This window comes from Toxotes jaculatrix, chromosome 2 (assembly GCF_017976425.1).
Source record: "Toxotes jaculatrix isolate fToxJac2 chromosome 2, fToxJac2.pri, whole genome shotgun sequence".
Classification (NCBI taxonomy): Eukaryota; Metazoa; Chordata; class Actinopteri; family Toxotidae; genus Toxotes; species Toxotes jaculatrix.
This window is the reverse complement of record NC_054395.1, coordinates 29733666-29752735: the sequence shown is the minus strand read 5'-3', so window position 1 is coordinate 29752735 and position 19070 is coordinate 29733666. Positions and strand designations below refer to the sequence as shown.

General features: G+C 45.3%; 2 protein-coding genes across 3 annotated transcripts in view; one reads left to right on the top strand and one right to left on the bottom strand.

Annotated features, from left to right (window-relative positions):
• Nucleotides 1–199: 199 nt before the first annotated feature.
• On the top strand, nucleotides 200–16614 carry usp11 (ubiquitin specific peptidase 11). Its single transcript, XM_041047656.1, has 21 exons — nucleotides 200–431; nucleotides 3444–3553; nucleotides 4038–4168; nucleotides 4264–4381; nucleotides 5189–5334; nucleotides 5519–5580; nucleotides 6351–6450; nucleotides 6809–6982; nucleotides 7631–7789; nucleotides 7914–8138; nucleotides 8355–8438; nucleotides 10370–10464; nucleotides 10601–10804; nucleotides 11061–11167; nucleotides 12384–12860; nucleotides 12964–13034; nucleotides 13372–13484; nucleotides 13579–13728; nucleotides 13944–14059; nucleotides 14285–14373; nucleotides 14783–16614. The coding sequence occupies exons 1-21, from the start codon at nucleotides 322–324 to the stop codon at nucleotides 14957–14959; spliced, it is 3018 nt and encodes a 1005-aa protein (XP_040903590.1). The 5' UTR covers nucleotides 200–321; the 3' UTR covers nucleotides 14960–16614.
• Nucleotides 16615–16870: 256 nt separating this feature from the next.
• The window catches only part of zgc:86609 (TMCO1/EMC3 family protein), a 34888-nt gene continuing 32688 nt past the window's right edge, over nucleotides 16871–19070 (bottom strand). For both annotated transcript variants that reach the window (XM_041047675.1, XM_041047667.1), the window contains exons 6-9: nucleotides 18276–18357; nucleotides 18097–18176; nucleotides 17847–17929; nucleotides 16871–17656 (exon numbers count right to left, since the gene is read on the bottom strand). In XM_041047675.1, the coding sequence (XP_040903609.1) occupies nucleotides 17528–17656; nucleotides 17847–17929; nucleotides 18097–18176; nucleotides 18276–18357 (374 nt within the window). In that variant the 3' untranslated portion in view covers nucleotides 16871–17527. The remainder of the gene's footprint in view (nucleotides 17657–17846; nucleotides 17930–18096; nucleotides 18177–18275; nucleotides 18358–19070) is intronic.

Here is a 19070-nt window from a genome sequence, read left to right as displayed (position 1 = left end):
AGAGCTAAATAGACAAAGTTGGATTTCCCATAATCAGCAACTGGCAACCCAAAAGTTCTCATTAATGGTTAGTTACTGCTCTATAGCGCTTCTGTCGGAATAACGCCCTCTAGCGGAGACACGGGAGGGGAGGGGGGGGGGGCTGACTCCGGAAGTCGTCATCGTCAGAGTCTGAAACATTTCCTACTTCCGCAAACACAGCTCCGTGCAGCTTCCCCGTTTATCGGTTGATCAATGCGGCGGCTGACTTCTGCCTTTCGTTTCCGGGCTCTGTTTAATATAATCAACAGTTCCGACATTTATGAGTGATTGATTAGCATCATGACGGCCAACAGCCGCTGTTCCGCCGCGGAGCCTCCGGGCCTGGAGACCCAGCGGCGGGAGATCGAATCTTTGCTGCGGGAGTGTGAGCTCCGCGCTGGGGACAGTTGGTGAGAGTCCGCCCGCCACACACACACATACACATACACACACACACACACACACACACAGAGACGGGGCTAGCTGTTAGCATCACACGGTTACCTAACGGTTATTAACGGGTTTAACGACAGGGTCAGGTCGTTTGTGTGTCGGCGTGAGTCTGTTGGGGCGGTTTAACGGCTCGGTGTTGGGCGTTAGCCGCCGTGTTAGCTCCAGCGAACCAGGCAGACGGTGTACGGACCGTTAGCCGACGCTGCTAACCTTAGCCAGTCAACCAGCTGTAGAGAGACGTTCAGGGTGCACTCGTAGATCTGGGATTGGGTCTGTGGGTAAATACTTACAGCACGTTTCAGGTTGCGCTTAGGCCCAGTTTATCCGTCTCACGTAATCACAGTTTCACATTTGAGACATTTGAAATCCTAATTAATTAACCAATTAGTGGATTAGGGCTGGAACACAGGGGTCTTGCAGGTCTTGAATAGATTCTACGAAAACACTTCAAATCAGTTATCAAAAAAGACCACAGAAGGTATGAAAAGGTTTAACTTGGTGAATCCCGCGGAAACCCTGCACATTTCTATAAACTACAGTTTCGACTGGTGCAGCAGTGGACTGTGTATGCAGCGGCTGTTTAATGATAAGAAATGTTTTTATGTGGGGTTGTAATAGTTTTGTCTTCTGTGTGTAATTAAACCACTGAAAACATTTTAATTTCTTTAATAATTGATTGTTCTTTTATAAGACGTCCAAAATAGTGAAAAATGGCCAAATGAACACATTGTAATGTCGTGTTTTGTCTTACAAGTTGTTAAAAATACAAAAATGTTGTATTTAAGTCTTGTTAAGTGTCAGAAAACTGGGAAAAATAGAAAATATTCACATTTCTTAGGCTGGAATAAGTGTTTATTTTTTCCCTTTAATAAAGACTTAAATAATTAATCAGTTATCAAATGATTTGCCAGTTCATTTCTGGAGTGATGGTAGGTTTCTGGATGCCCGGGGAAATTACGAAACTAAAATGTATAATTGCGGTCAGCAAGGGCCCAACAATACATTTTTGCCCCGGGGCCCTTAAGGTGATTAATGTGGTGATGATTCAAGAAAAGGGAAAACCCAGCGCGTCACGTCACTTTCCTGTGTTTATGGTACAGTCTCTTGGGCCCAGATTCTCATTCATGAGAATTTGCGTCTTTTCTTTGTCTTTTTCGGTAGAAAACTGAAGAATTTTGAGCTGTTAATTGGCTAAAAGAAGTAACTATACATACATGGGCCGAATGAAGTTGTGATGAGAGCTGTTTTAGCTGTGACAGCTCACAGCTGAAACAGCTGCAGTCTGTTTTGTCCTGCAGTGTTTTCCACTGAGGACAGACCGAAGCGATGTCTGTGTTGTCACCTGGACGTTGTCAGGTAGAAACACGCTCAGCCAGATTCTGCAGCACCGTTACCGGGCGGGTTTCACTGGGACACAACAGTTAGTTTCTGTTCACTGTCAGCACTTTAGTAAATGACAGAGTGGGTCAGGAACCACAAACACATCAGTGTGTCACAGTAAAAACTCGAACCAGGTTTGATTTGGTGCTTTTGCTTTCAGACAAATGCTCTGCAGTTACAGGAAACCAGACACAGATGGAACGATAGACAGATTGTTAGTCACAACAAAAAGGCTGTTAGTTTTTAAATTTTTAAGGCGAAAGGAAGCAAAATGGAAGCGAAGTGGCTGTCTGTCTGTCGAAGTGTAATAAAAGAATAATGAGACCCAGAACTGACTGAACAGGGCTTAAAAGCAGGACAGAGGAAAGAGGTTGTTCAAGGATCAGTGAAGGAGTTTGACACAGACTCTCAGGGAAGCAAAGGAAGTGTAATAACGAAAATGAAAACCAAACCTGTGGGATGGTCATGTGGTGACACCCAGTGCTGAACTGGTTCAGAGATAGGATCAGTTTGACCCTCTGTGTGCGTGTGACCGGTGTGTTGTGGTGGTTTTTCTGGTGTTAACGGTTTAGGTTTGGTTTTGGATCATCCCAGATTCACCTCTGACAGCTGCTCAGAAACGTTTCTGACAGTTGGAGCATTCAGCTGGAATAAAACCCACACCCAGTATTCTTATGAGTGGACATGAAGAGCTGAGTTTCCATCATCTAACCTGCTGTAAATTTAAACCTTGAGGTAGGGCTGCAATTAGTGATTATTTTCATTATGAATTCATTTGTTATTTTGTCCATGTCAGAAAATGGTAGAGAAAATGTCCTCAGATTTCTTTCGTTTGATGGTTCAATACCCAAAAGTCCAGTTTACTGTCATAGAGGACGAAGAAAACAGAAAAATCATATTAATGTCCAGTATGACCATTAGTGAGTCCTGCTCATTGATTTACAACATTAACCACAAAGGACAGACGTCTGACAGCTGATGAATGTCCCTCTTTGGGTCAGCACTGCAGTACAGAGTACCAGAGTCACAGCACCGGAGTCCGGAGGGTATTTCCCTGTAGTTGGTTGAAACAGCGTCTCTCGCTCGCTGTGAAGCAGCTTCATGTCTTTCTGTCTCTGACAGACGCTGCTGAGTTTTCACATTATTTGCTGCTGTGGTTGGAAAGTTTCCTGTTCTTGTTTTATTGTGGTTTAAGCTGAGTTTAGTTTTGGTTCCACATCTATTACTGGGTCTGTCCCAGTCTGTAGTTCTGAGTTTCATATAAGGCTGAATGACAATTATATCAACATCACTGTAGTTCTGACTATTACAGCAACTAACGTTATTTTTATTATTGATTGAGCATTTAAATTTTTACTGAGCAGCTCGTAGCACAAAAACCTTCAGTTCATGATGATATAAAGCAAACGCACAGAAAAACCTCACGTTTAAGAAGCTGCTGAAAAACAGTTGAAATGACTGATGAGTTATGAAAATGGTTGCAGGTGATTTTTCTGTCGATTGACCAATCGATTAATCAGCTAACTGTTGACTGATGATACAGTTGAATGAGTGTTGTAATAATTTGTGTGTGTGTGTGTGTGTTGCAGGTATGTGGTGGAGCATCGCTGGTTCGAGCAGTGGAAGGAGTTTGTGGAGACCGGAGACCAGAACTCGTCGTCCTTCCCGGGTCAGATCGACAACACCGAGCTGTTCGAGGGTCAGTAACGCTTCGCCACGTTTCATCACGTCCACGCCTCAGATGCTGAACACTTCCCATGAACAACACGCCCCTTCTTCTTCGTCTCCACGCGTCTGCACAGCTCTGATCTCAGCTCTTCTCCATCACGTCATGATTCTGTCGTCTGTTCTGATTTCTGACCCTTTACCGCAGCAAACATCTGAAAACAGCACTTCAAACAAAAACATTTAAATCCTCTTCACTTACGAAGGATTGATGTTTGTTTTAAAGACAGGTTTGGGAAAACTGTCCTGTTATGGTCTGGGACATCCACCTGATCCACACTGAACTAGATCCTGGTTAGCTGATATTAGCTGAAGCTGCTAACACGAATAATTTAACCTTCAGCAGAGGTTCTGAGGCACTGGCAGCACAGAGGATCAGATCTGTGCAGCTTCAGCTTTAAAACAGTGACACTGTTCTGTCAAAGGTCAGAAATCAGCAGAGTGTCTCCTGTTTTCAGATCTGGACTCGTATCACCTGAAGGAGCGTCTGGTGGAGAACGAAGACTTCGTGTTGGTGCCGGCTGAGGCCTGGCACAAGCTGCTGGCCTGGTACGGCATGGTGGACGGTCATCCGCCGCTAGAGCGCAAGGTAACACCAGCACACGCCAGAGACACGCAGCTGGTGACCTTTGATCTTTAGACACTTTAACAGCAGCTGTGTGTGTGTGTGTGTGTGTGTCCCAGGTGGTGGACTTGCCCAGCACTCTGAAGGTGGAGGTTTACCCTGTTGAGATCTTCCTCTGTCTCCATAGCAACATGGAGAACGTCATCACCGCACAGTTCAGCCGCGCCGACAGCATACGTGAGTGTGTGTGTGTGTGTGTGTGTGTGTGTGTGACGTTTTGTCCGTTTGTCATTGTTCACGACAACTGAGCCATTTTTAACCTTTTTATCTAAAACAACTGATTTGAAAGTGAAAACTCTGAAACAGTTTCAAACGTCCAGTAAATCCTGCTGAACTGGATTTCATATCATCAACCAGACAGTCGAGGGCTGTGACCCTGAACCACAGCAACTGGTCCACTGACAGAATATTAATATGCAGCTATTTAGATAATTGATTAATTAATCTTTTGTAATATTAAACCAAATATCTTTGGGGTCTGGATTCATGGTTGGACTAATTATGTCAATATGGAAACAGTGAGACAGGACTGAGAGTCTGCAGCTGCTCTGTGAGGCTGGGACAAACCAAAGTATCACACAAACTGAAACTGCTGCTGCTGAAGAAAAATCCCAGGGATTGATTTCGATTCATCCTCTGAGTGTCATGAATGTCGGCACAAAATTTCATGGAAATCCAGCTGATAATTGTGGTGATGTTTGGACGTGTTGGCGCCCTCATCCCTGCAGCCGCGCTGTTCACATGCTGCTCATGTAGCTTCATCATCCTTCACTGAAAACTCAGATCAATCAGTTATAACAGTTTCTATAAATATCAGAAAACCAACCGATCAAAGATTTTACCCTCCCATGTTTGCTCAGAGAGGAAGATTCACTTCTTCCAAGAACTGGAATCTTTTTTAAACTGTGTGTTTTCCCTGTGTGTGTTTTCCGTGTGTGTGTTTCACATGTGTGTTTTCCGTGTGTGTGTTTTCTGTGTGTGTAGAGTCGATCCAGAGAGCGATGTGCGAGGCCTTCTCGGTGCCTCCCGGCTCAGAGTGTCGTCTTTGGATGAAGAGTTCGGACAGTAACTGCGAGCGTCTCAGGAACGTCCACGTGAGCGTGCTGGACGCGTGTCTGAGCTCAGGGATGGTGAGGACTCACCCACACGGTTTAACACACATCATGTGATCCGTGGATCAGTTCAGGCAGACGCTGCTGTGACTCAGTAAACTTTTCTTTACAACCGCTCACTTCCTCATAGCAAAAACAACCTGTCCACCTCAGAGATAAGCTGGAACATGCCTGTGTGTGTGTGTGTGTGTGTGTGTGTCAGACGGTGATTATGGAGACGAGGAATGCTGACGGCACCTGGCCGAGCTCCAGACCTCAGATCATGTAAGAACACTCTCTCTCTCTGGGTTTTAATCTTTGTGTTTTCTGTCTGTTTTCATGTTTTTAGATCTCACACTCTCTGTCCTTTCCTTTCCTTTCTCTCTGTTTTCCTTCTTCTCTTTCTTTGTCCCCTCCCTTGTTCCTTCCTGTCTGGTGAAACTCTCTTGTTCTACCTGTCTTTCCTTGTCTCGACGTTGCTTTCAGTTTTGTTTCCTCTGAAAACCTCTCCCTCTGTCTCGCTCTCTCCTGCTCTTCTTGCCTTTTCTTTTTCTTTTCCTTTTTTTTGCTCCTTGCTCCGTTTTTGTTTTATCCTCCTCCTTTGATTTCATCTCATCCTGTTTGGAGAATCAGGGCCACGGCAGTTTAATGTTTAACTGAAGATGATTTTATTGAAATTGTCAGCTCTCAGATATTGATATTGGTATCAATAGTTCCTCCATGTAACTGTTCAGACCTATGAAAATATATTCCACATAAAAGCACGATGTTAGTGGAGGCCATGTTTTTCAGGTGAGGGGCCTCTGCTATAAAAAATGCTCAGGTGTTGGTCGGGGTTTTGTCCAAGTTGTTGACAAGTTGCTGAGTTAAGTTCAACTCGCTTTGGTCCTGACGACAGTTTAACGGCAGTGAAATCACAGGACATGATCATGGCAAAGATGCTGCATTACAAACTTTATTTTTCTTTCTAAACTCTGCTCACCTGTCTTCACGTCCTCCTCCTGTTTCCATGTGAACGTGCTGTGAACCCTGAACCGTCCTGTCTCATTCTGCAGGAGGAACTCTGTGGAGGAGCAGGACCCGTACCGAGGACAGCCTGGGGTCTGCGGCCTCACCAACCTGGGCAACACCTGCTTCATGAACTCTGCTCTGCAGGTCTGTACACACACACACACATCTGAACAAATGTCTGTGTATGTAAAATAGTTTTGGTTTGGCTTTGGTTTTTATTTTCTGGCTGACATTCATGCATCTTTGAAGTTTTCTAATTGGACGTGAACAGGATTCCAGGTATCATGCTCAGTGCATAATTAACACCTGGTGGGTGTTGGTGTCCGTCCTGCTGCTCAGATTTCCCCTCAGACGCCGATCGAACGCTGCCCACGTTTCAGTTTCCTTCACAGCCATTTATCAATTTTCATTTAGAACCCTAATTCATCCATTAGACGTGTTTTGTCAGGTAACAGGTCCAGGTGTCTTACACTGTCCTCTGTCTCCCTCTGTGTCTCTGCAGTGTCTGAGTAACACGCCTCCCCTGACGGAGTACTTTCTTCAGAGCCTCTACGTGGACGAGTTGAACTTCACCAACCCTCTGGGTATGAAGGGAGAGATCGCGGAGGCCTACGCCGACGTCATCAAACAGATGTGGTCGGGGAGGCATTACTCCGTGGTGCCGCGCGTCTTCAAGGTACCAAGATGTTAAGCTGAGTTAGTGGTCTGTGAGTCCTGAATCACACTGAAAGGGTTTGAGTTGTACTTGGTTTATTTTTCTGATATAAAGTTTGGACCAGTTGGGAACACTTCTCTAAAAACAGGAAACAAGACTTAGGCCTGCGGCTCTGCGTGTCGGGGTATCACAGATCAGAGATCAGTCAGGCTGCTGTCTGTAAGATGAAGCTCAGAACAGGAACAGAGGAGTGAAACTGAACTCCAAACCACAGAGACTCCTGACTGACAGAGGAGACAGAGCACGACTCCGAGCTGAACGAGTGGAGTGAAAACAGCTGTCACACCTTCTCTCTGAGGATTTCTGAGCCGTGAAGCCTGAAGTGTGAGGGTGGAGAACCAAAACTACAGATCTCTGCTGACAAAGCTTCGTCCTGCTTTCACAGTGGATGAGGAAATTCACACTAAATGTGGATGAATCGCTGCTGAACATAGTTTCCTCCTGTTTGTTAAACTGTAAATCTGTGAGGAAGATTCAGTGGGAACCAGTGAGCTCGCAGCCACAATAATCACACGGTCTCAGTTCATTTAAAACAGTGAGACATGACAGCAAAGATGATTTGAGTTGTCCTGAGCCTGAGAGTGTGTGTGTGTGTGTGTGTGCTCGCAGACGAAGGTGGGCCACTTTGCGTCTCAGTTTCTGGGTTACCAGCAGCACGACAGTCAGGAGCTGCTGTCCTTCCTGCTGGACGGGCTGCACGAAGACCTGAACCGAGTCAAAAACAAAGAGTACATCGAGCTGCGGGACGCTGATGGACGACCTGACCAGGTGAGCTGCTCCAGATTCACCTGAACGATCGGTGCACGTGCTCAGCTTCTTTTAAGCTCCAAACAAACTAATTAACTGTTAAATGTTGTTCTGATTCTTCACTTTTCTCCTTCCTGTCCCACAGGAAGTGGCGGAGGAGGCGTGGCGTAACCACCGGCGGCGGAACGACTCTGTGATTGTTGACACATTTCACGGCCTCTTCAAGTCCACGCTCGTCTGTCCTGAGTGCCACAAGGTCTCTGTGACCTTTGACCCCTTCTGCTACCTGAGCGTCCCACTTCCTGTCAGCAAGGAGCGTGTGATGGAGGTCTTCTTCGTGTCTCTGGACCCATACGCCAAACCTGTTCAGGTGACTGGTTCTTTCTGATCTATTCAATTCAATTCAATTCAATTCAATTTTATTTATATAGCGCCTTCCACAATCAAAATTGTCTCAAAGCGCTTTACAGAGACCCAGAGCCTGATCTGATCTGTCCTGTAGTTTTATTGTGACTGTTTTAGACTTGAATCACATATTTTCTCACAGCATCATGAATAAAATGTTCCCGTGTGTTTGTGTCTGCAGCATCGTGTTGTGGTTCCTAAAGCAGGAAAAGTGTCTGACCTCTGCTCTGCTCTGTCAGAGATGACCAGCGTACCTCCCACACAGGTCAGTGTGTGTGTGTGTGTGTGTGTCTGTGTGTGTGTGTGTGTGTGTGTGTGTGAGATGCTTACAGTTGTGAAATGACAGCCACATGTCAGGGCTCCTGTAAAGCTCAGTAAGATTTAGTGCTTGTGTTTCACTCTTTCATAAATAAATTCTGAAATTCAAATTTGTGAATGTGGAAAACATGTTGTAGTTATAGGGAAATGGAGGAGCTAAATAAAATGTGTGCAGTGGTGATGTTCAGTCGTGGAGGAAGTACTGAAGATTATTACTTAAGTAAAAGTACAAATATCCTGCAAAACACTTACTTAGTAAAAGTACTCACGCAGTGGGTTGTCTCAGTGTCGGGACTGTGCCATTTTTTAAAAAATGACTTTATTGATCCCTCCTGGGGAAATTACTCTGCATTTTACCCACACCAAGTGAACGAAACACACACACAAGCATGCACATGCACTGGAGACGCTGGGGCAGGGGGCTGCCTGGTGAGGCGCCCGGGGAGCTGGGGTGTTAGAAAGCCCATTTACATACAGTTGTATTTGTACTTTGTTAGTTCACTTACCTTTCCTATTCCGTTGAATGCAAAGCGAAGTTGTAATTTCCCAACTGACGGTGAAGGCACCTCGATCGCGGCTGTAGGGACACCAGTTCTTTTTCCTTTGCCCGAGCGGCTGTTACCGTCAGCGGTGTCGCTCGTTAACTTCCGGTGTGTGTCCCTGTACTGTTTTAGTGCGTACCTGCTTAAAGGTGGGTGTAAGGTTCACATCTGGAGTCATTTTCATTGCTTAGTAGCCTGTTGCTAACGGCTAAGTTAGCCTATGAGCCGTAAGAGGCTACATGTTAGCTTGTTCGTAACGCTGACATGCTTAGTTTGCGTTTACCGTCCTGGCATATGTTTTATTTACATAAGTTAGAAATATTGAACTGTATTCACTATATATTGTCGTTTCAGACCACTCACTCACTCACTCGTTCACACATACACACACATTGAAGGATGCGCAGAAATAAATGGACTAACTCAGCTGGACGTCTGGCGTGTTCTTTAATCGGGACACCTACATACTCTGAACCACTCTCCTCTTCATGGGGTGAATCGGTGCCTTGCTCAGGGGCACCACAGCCATGGTCGCAGAGGCAGGGGAGGCGCGTCTCCTTCGCCACCACCGTATCCGTTTTTTTACGCTTGGTCGAGGGATCGAACCCACGACCCTCCGATCTCAGGCCGGTCCAAAGTCCAGTACTCTTAACGTACCGCGCCCCCACATTTTGATAAAGAGCGTAGATATACTGATTTATGCCTCTGCCTGTGTCACTGCTCACAAGCAACTGTACAACACCTGCTTAAATACGGACAAAGATGGCTGCCTGACTCTGAGCTGCAGGGCTCAGGCTCAGGCTCAGCTCAGGCTCAGCTCAGGCTCAGCTCCGGGTCCATGTTGATGTTTCATGTCGTTTCTTCTCGCCGGAATCAGGCCAGTCCACCAGCTCGTGCTGCTGCCAAATGCACGCGCCCTGCCGTCATTGGAGGCAATAGAGCCACCTGATTGGTCGGCAATGGCAAACAACGCCTCAACGCAATCAGTCTTTTTTTTTCATTCAAGATTTTGGAAATTATGTTCATAACATGTAACGAGTAACGGCATAAATAGTAGAAATGTAGTGGAGTAGAAAGAACAGATAACTGCTGCAAAATGTAACGGAGTAAAATCAGAAGGATGTATTATTATTTTTACTTACGTAAAGTACAGATACGTAAAAATACTTAAGTACAGTAACGAAGTACAAATACTTTGTTACATTCCACCACTAGTGATGTTACACACAGACTCGCTTTATAAAGTCAAGAGTTGCTTTATATAAGTAACGTGTGTGTGTCTGTGTGTTGTGTGTGTGTGTGTGTGTGTGTGTGTGTGTGTGTGTGTGTGTTTCAGATGGTGGTAGCTGATGTTTTCAACCATCGTTTCTATAAAATCTACAACGCTGATGAATCTCTGAGCTGCATTCTGGACCGAGACGACATCTTTGTGTAAGAACACATCAGTGTGTGCTGCTCTGAGACCGTGGGGTTTAACTGAGGCGCTGTAACCCGCACCGATTCATTCCAGAGGCGTCTGAAGCCGACCTGCTGTCTAACGTGCGTGCGTGTGTGCGCGTGTGTTCAGGTACGAGCTGGGCGTGCAGGAGGAGCAGCAGGAGGAGCAGGTGCTGCTCGCCCTTTACCTGAGGGAGCGCTCTCACTACAGAGACTACGGCTCGGGCAGCAGCGCGTACGGCACGTCGCTGTTCGGACACCCGCTGCTGCTCGGTGTGCCGCGCAGCAGCTGCAGCCAGGAGGCGCTGTACGACCTGTTCCTGCAGCGGCTAGCGTGAGCGCACACACATAAACACACACACACACCATTCTGTTTTTTAGTAACGTTAAAATGCTTTAAGCTCTAAGATTAGAATGTTTTTAAACATATTATGTGATATAAAGTTGATTTATTAACAAATGAGAATGAACAGATTTCAGCCGGAGGATAAACAGGCTTCATGTGTTTTTGAGCATAAAGTTGTTAAAGTGGTTTCGATGCAGCACAGAAGGTTTTAATCGTTAACATGTGTGTGTGCGCGCGCGAGCAGGCGCTACGTGCGATCTCCCGACCCTTCTGAGGAGTTGGAGGAAGAGGAGGAGGAAGACGACGATGAAGAGGAGCTGTACAAGACTCAGACCAACGGCATCAGCGACGGTATCGTCTCCTCCTGCAGCTAAAGCTTCACTTCAGTTATAACAATCATGAAAAGGCTGATTCGTGTCGGTGCAGAGTTCAGGGCACGTGTTACAGAACAGCACTCACACCTTCACACGTGTTCAGGTACAAATCTGACGCCGCACGTTCTGCATTTACTCAGAGTGTAAGACAAGAGCTCTGATTGGTCGATGCTCCAGAGTCGGCCTGCACGAGTAATCCTGTTTCCATCGTCATCGCGATGTGAACGTGCGTGATGAACACATCGCAGAGGCTGGTCTGAAATCTGAAAAGTTTTGTTTACATGTGCCATGCTTTCACGCTCGTGCTGACATTTGGCCAATCAGATGCAGCCCTGCACACGTGGGCCGTGCATCCACCGGGTCAGACTGCACTGTTTCTGCCGCAGGCTGCGTCTCGCTGTCGGTCAGTGTATTTGGTGCACGTGAAATTATCAATAATTATCAGAGCAGTGTTTCCCCTACCATTATATCAGGAGGGCGGGGCTGTTTGTTAAAACTTAACAAACTAAACAGCCTTATGTTATTTATTATTTACAGTTCACTGCTGCTCTCTGCGCACAGCGAGTTCCCACCCGATGCGCGTTCACAGACACGTGTGTGCACATACATTGTTATTTATTGATTATTGATGTTGAGCTCGTCCTTCAAATTAAAATATGAATAAATATTACATAATATCTGTCCCATAACCCACTCTAACAATCCATGAATTATGACTTAATAATCGTTGTAGTTAAATATTTTCTTTCGTGTCGCACATCGCTCCTATCGTGCAGGCCGTGCAGGCCCACTCCAGAGGAAGAAAAAGTCCCAGTCTCCAGCTTCTCAGAGGAAAACATTTATTCTCTTTGTTATATTATTCATGGTCGTAAGTCAGTGCTTCTCATTTATATTCTGTTACGCTCCCCAGGAAGAAGCAGAAGACATTTCGCGCCCTGTCGCGATTATAAATAGATAATAAACACACCGGTCTCTGCTCGTCTCCCACCGTAGTCACAGTGAAGCCAAACGTTTCCGGTGTCTGTGGTTTGTCTCATTATCTCCGTCTCAGCGGTGCGATGCCGGGGTCACACGCGCCCCCCCCCCCCCCCCCCCCCCCCGGCATCGCACCGCGCGCCCCACTATTTGAGAATGACTGTCATAAGTTACTCTGCACATCGAAGCTTCTGATTGGTTACGTGTTGTTTTCTCAGATGAGCAGCAGGAGGACGCAGAGGCAGCCGGAGCCTCTCAGACAGAACCCTGTGGCGGTGACGTGTCCGCAAACAGCCAACCAGACGCCACCGCCACGCCCCTCCCTGATCTCAACCACACGCAGCCCTCACTGGACCACGGTGATACGGAGACCAGTAACGGGACGCAGAGCCAGGCCGAGCCCCTCTGCAGCGCCGATGACGGGCACACCTGCGGGGACTCGAGCAGGACCTCCGACCCCGGCTCAGAACAATCGGCAGAGCAGGCGCCGCAGCCCCGTGAGACCACAGAGGAAGAAAAAGAGGAAGACAAGCAGGAGGAGGCGTGTTCTCCCAGCCCGCCAGCCAATGAGCAGCCAGTGAAGAGGAGGGCGTGTCGGAAGAGGAGGAAGAGTTTGTTCACTATTCAGGCGGTGAACTCCAACGGGACGACCGAGAGAGGGATGGGAGAGGGAGGGAGCGCTGTGTCCTTCAGCTGTACGTCTGTACACACACACACACACAAATCAAGACTTTCAGATTAAAAGTCTGTGTTCATTGTCACTGAGTGTTGTCTCTGTGGCTCCGCCTCCCTCTGCAGCTCAGCCTTATGTGGCCATCGACTGGGACCCAGAGATGAAGAAGAGATTCTACAACGAAAATGAAGCCGAGGTCAGTGTGACCGTGTGATCATGTGATCATGTGACCATGTGACCATGTGACCATTTCAGAGCTGCTCTTTAATCTGATGTTTCCACTCATCTTACGCTGGTTCTTCGGGCTGTGGGTTAGATGAATATCAGAACTCTCAGATTAAAGTAAAACTCGTGTTGGACTTTCTAAGATTTTTTATAATCAACCTACGATATAATGTATTATGAATGTCAGAGTTTTTATTTCGGTGTTTCCTCATGTCTGGGCGGTTCTTCAGTTTACTGGCTATAATGGAACGTAAACGTGTTTAGATTCTCCGTTTCTTACTGACTCTCCTCTGGTTTTGTTCCTGTAGAAATACGTCAAACATGCGAGTATGGAGGTTCCTCAGCAGCAGACCACGGTTCAGCTGCAGGAGTGTATCGAGCTGTTCACCACCGTGGAAACACTGGAGGAGGAGAATCCATGGTAACACTCGCACACACTCGTCCTCTCCTGATGAAGAACAGGTGAGGAAGGTGTATGATGATGATGATGATGATGTGTGTGTGTGTGTTTGCAGGTACTGCCCGGTGTGTAAGAAGCACCAGCTGGCCACTAAGAAGCTGGACCTCTGGTCTCTGCCGGAGGTTCTCATCATCCACCTCAAGAGGTTCTCGTACACCAAGTTCACCAGAGAGAAACTTGACAGCATCGTGGATTTTCCCCTCAGGTACACACGCACACACACACGCACACGCACACACACACACACGCACACACACACACACGCACACACACACACACACACAGCAGGGCCGGACTCTTCGGGGCTGTTGCTCTGTCATCAGCTGCTTCTCGAGGTGTCAGAGTTTAAACCTGTTGATGTTCAGCTCAGATGTTTTATCACTGAAACTCAGCTGTGTGCTGCTGCTGCTGTTGTTGCAGAGACCTGGACTTCTCCAGCTGCCTCCTGAGGAAAAATCTGTCCAATGGGGAGCCTCCGAGCTGCTATGACCTCATTGCCGTGTCCAATCACTATGGAGGGCTCAGAGATGGACATTGTAAGGCTCTTTTATATCTGTCTATATGTGTGTGTGTATAAACACGTATATAGATACATGTATTTATATTTTTATACACACACACTAATGATTAGTATATTCATATATATATAATTTATATTGTGTATTGTATGTACATGTAGTGCTGCTTTTTATAATGTAATGTAAAATTAAATCACGTGTGTGTGTGTGTGTGTGTGTGTGTGTGTGTGTGTGTTCCTCCAGACACCAGCTATGCGAAGAACAAGGATAACGGTCAGTGGTATTACTTTGACGACAGCAAAGTGACCTTCGCCACAGAGGACCAGATCGTGGTGAGTGTCCGACGCGTAGCTGATGTAGCTGTTCAGACGCCGTGCAGTCGGTCTGAAATGTGATCAAACCCAGACCCTCGTCAGCTGATCTGCGAACTCATTTTGATTTGTTGTGTCATGTCACATGTTTTCTGTAGCATCTCAAAGGAAAAACTTCTTCTCGGCTTCAGTCGCTGTAAAAGATGATTCATTCAAAGCTGAAATCTCCCGTTAAATAATCCACATGAACAGATCGTTTCCTCAGTCAGCAATAAAACTAAATCAGGATCAAAGGTTCACAGTCAGATGCTCGTATGAACTCTGAAACAGGAGTGATCCACTTCAGCCAGTAAGCAGGCCTCACACCTGCCAGCTGTTTGAAGTGGTGTGAGTCCTGTAACATCTGTAACATCTGTCCTCTGTCCTGCAGACCAACGCTGCCTACGTCCTGTTCTACCACCGACAAGACAAAATCAGAAAACCCACTCTGCCCGCCCCCAACACAAGCCCCGCCTCCTCCACCCAGCCTGCCAACGACATCACTTCCTGCAAAGATGACAGCGCAGAGCTAGGTACTGCCTCCTATGTCACCATGGAAACAGACTGAAGGAACGCTAAAGTTTTAGTTTGATTTTACTTTACAGTAATTTGGTTGTTACTTCATCAGAACATCAGCCTTTTTTATTTTTCAGCGACACTTGAACTTTATTTACTGATGAGCTGAAACGGATCCACGATACTCAGGTAGTTTGATCGGACTCAGCACTGCAGGGAGGGAACAGAACAGTTTAACTGACCAGTTTCAAAACTGTCAAAAGGAAAAAATATTTCTGTTGCCTTTAAAATGATCAATTTATAATTTTTAAATATTTTAAAATATTAAAAATTTATTTGAAAAGGTTTTTAAATTTCAGCGTCTCTGTAGCGTCATGAAAAAATAAATTTCATTAATTAATTTAATTAATTAGTTAGCATTAGCCTTCAGTAACTGCCATACACTATACACTATATTTGTGTCTGTTGTTTAAGTGATCATCTACCTAATAAACTGATCACAAGACAGAGTCTGTTCAGCAGTTTCCTGAGTAAAACCCTGGATTTGATAGTTTTTACATTTCATCGTCTGACGCTTCGTTTCCTGCTTCAACATTTTCACTTTCCACTTCGTTACGTCTCCAAACCTCAGACATTTTAGGTGGATGAGAATTTAACTCTGCACAAAATGGGAACGGTTCATGTTGAAGCAGGAAGTAAAGAGACTGGAAAACATCAGAGTCTGATTTAACCTTTTCACAGTTAACTTCAAATGTAGCTGAACAGAATTTGATGATTCCATTTTAAAATTAAATGATGAAGATTAAACGATTCATCATCTAAAGACAAGAAAGAAGAACATTTAAAACATTTTTCGTTGATATAAACATTTAAATTCTAATTTGATGAATTTCTACATCTTACACCTTTTTCAAAATTCAGACATTTTGAAAAACTGTAGTTTGATTCTGCAGTTAAAAATCCAGCTTCTGAAACACTGACACTTCATTGTACCAGTAAAAACTATTAAATATTATAGTCACGTTAAATAGTTCATTCGGAATTAACCTGAATCAGTCGCTGATTGAACTTATAGCAGATTAGCTGGTTTGTTGTATAATAGCTTTGAACAGAAAACCATTACAGAGGAGCAGGGAGTGGTGTGGGGGGACCGGGGGGGGGTCGGAGGGGTGTTTATAACAGAGAAACAGATAATTTAATATTGAACAAAGCTGCCAGGGATGATAAGTTAATATTTCTTTGTATATTTTGATTGTTTTCCTCTAGTATTTATTTTTTTATCGGACTAATTTCAGCTGTCACATGACTACAGTTTTTTTTTTTCTTGAATGATTTTATGGATCGACCGGTGCAGGACATTAAGATGCTTATTTTTCCTATTTATAGATAAACTTTGTATTCAGGCATAAAGTTGTTTGACGGACAGGAAAGCTGTTCAGTCTGTTCGGGTTTGTGCAGAGAGACTGACGCAGGCGACGTTTTCTCTCTGCGCTCAGACTCAGCTCGCAGTGATTTTTAAACCGGCTCTGTGTACAGTATTTTTGTATTGTAAGAAATGTATAATTAATATTATCATTCCTGGGTGGAGCAGGAGGGAAGCTCGGGGCGATTTCTTTCTTTGGTCTTCCCTGTCAAATATCAGATGAAAATATTTTATTGTACTTTCAATTTTTTTGATATGAATAAAAAGGATGATTATTATCACGAGACGAGAGTCAGTTTTTTCACTTTGGAGTTAAATTTTCTGTCCACACCTGACAAATGTAATAAATGTCCTCATGTTTTAACCCTGAAAATGTGAAGTTAAAATCCATTTCCTTCCACCCTGTGCTCATAAACAAATGTTTCCCATCACCACTGAAACAGAATCATGTGACCTGAGGCACCAGCTCACTGCGTTTCATGGAGAAAGGGCGTCAAATCTGAGCCGTGAAAAGCTGGACAACAGACGGGAGGAATCCAGTTAGTCACAATGGCAACTTTATTCAACTGTTGCACGACAAGCTGCTGTGGACAACAGCATCAGGATGAGCTCAGAGTAGAAAAGTACATGCAAAATGTTGGATGAAAAGACGAACACCTGCTGCCGTTGAAAGCTCCTCTGACCGTCCTGTCCCGCGTCGTCTTCCTGACAGGATCCGTCTGATGCGACACTAAGACCTGGTGCAGAATCTGCTGGTTTATCGGAGACGCTGTTCTGGAACATGTGGGAACTGTTCTAAAACCCGTCTCCACACCGGAGAGCAAAGAGGATTTTAAAAGCCTGCTCAGAAAGTCTCGCTCTCTTCTGGAACAATGAACACACAAAATCTGCATCTATCTGAAAGAGCAACATTATTCAGACGGTTCCTGATGAAGACTGTTTGGAAAACAGCTGGGCTGAACATGTTGTTCTGCTGGAGGCTCATACAGAGGCAGAGAGTGAATGAAGCGTCTGAGGCAGCGACGATTTCAGACACAGCTTCATTTATTTACTTCTAGATTTTGTGTGAACCGTGTTCCAGAACAATCACACCACCTGTGGACCCCGTGTTCCCAGACCTTCAGGACAGAGTCTGATGTGAAGACAGAGGTCTAGAACCTTTCACAGATGCTGCAGAGCTCACAGGTCCACGTTGTCCTAGAACATGGTGGACTTGATGTCCTGGCTGAAGAAGTTTCCAAAGTTGAGGTCTCTGGACATCAGCTCCTCCTCCACGTTCTCCAGGGCCCACTTGTGTTCCACGATCTCCAGCGCCTCCCACTCACTCTGAAATGAACCAACAAGGGAGATTTAAGTCACAGCCTTCGATGAGAGTCAGTGGATCTGTCAAGAGCCAGGTTCAGGTTCCATCCTGATCCAGTTCATTCTTTTCTAATTTGAATATTTTGGTGCAAGATGAAGGTGAAGATTTCGATTGATGAGACGACGATGACGATCTGATTAACTAACATCTCACCTTAAAAGCTTTGTTGGGGTCAGGGGGCATCGCCATGGCAGCACCCGTCATCTGGTCCTGCATGATCCGCGACTGGTCAGCAGCTATGAGTTACATGCAAACAGTGAATGAATGAAGTCCAGTGATTCCACTGCTCGGGTTTTGTGTGTAACATTCAGTGTTTTCTATGTCTCCAAAAATGTCAAACAGGAAACAGATGACAAAACAGAGGTCAAAGGTCAGAGACTGTCAGCGGGACTGGAAAACTCACCGTTGTCTTGTCCCAGTATGAGGCTGTACATGCTCCTCAGTCCAAACACGTTCAGGAAGTACCAGGATGCAGAACTCACCCTGGATGTTGAGGACATTATGAAACAAACACACACGAATAAACAAAAACAAAATGCAGAAGAATGAAAGTGTGTGAATGAGCTGAGGGCTGATTTTTACCAGGAGGCGTCCAGAGACAGCAGGTCGATCCCTCTCTGTAACATCGGCTTGAACCTCAGAGTCAGAGGGAACGGCACCTTGGCTGCATCACAACAACAACAACAACAAAACAACTATTCATCAACATCAGGTAATGAGACAAAACACCCTGATTAATATGACACAACATGAGCAGAATAAGGATCATCATCACTGTACTGTTCTGTGTTGTGCTGAACAGCGTTAACATAAACTTTAAGGGACAACATTGAATCGGAGTAAAACTAGAAGTAAAGAGAGAAACCAGAGAAGAAACATTCAATAAACCGGCATGTTTAGCGCTGACACGACTGACGTCACGTTCATTCATTCATCAGTACATCCGAACGTCACAAAAGTTATCAAACTCGTTGCATTTAACTTATTAACACATATGAAACCACAATATACGCACAGTCACATCATCCCGACATATCATAAGTAGCGTTACAGGAGAATCATTAGCATCGAAATTTACGCTGGTAGCTAGCATTTCCTGTTCGGGTCCGCCGAAGAAGAGTTACTTCCTTTATTTAACGTATCAAAATAAAAGCCTCACTGTTTACATTGTGAAACTCTAAAATAACAGAAAAAACGCTTTATGAACCTGTAAACACACATTTTTTTCCTCTTCCTTCCACTGTCGCTGTTAGATCACCGGAGGTTTTGACCCGAAGTACTGGCCCACACACTCAAGTTCTGACGTCAGCGATCAATAAACTGAGGGACTTCCTACGTTTATGCTGATGAACACGATCCTCCAGAGTCGTCTTCTCT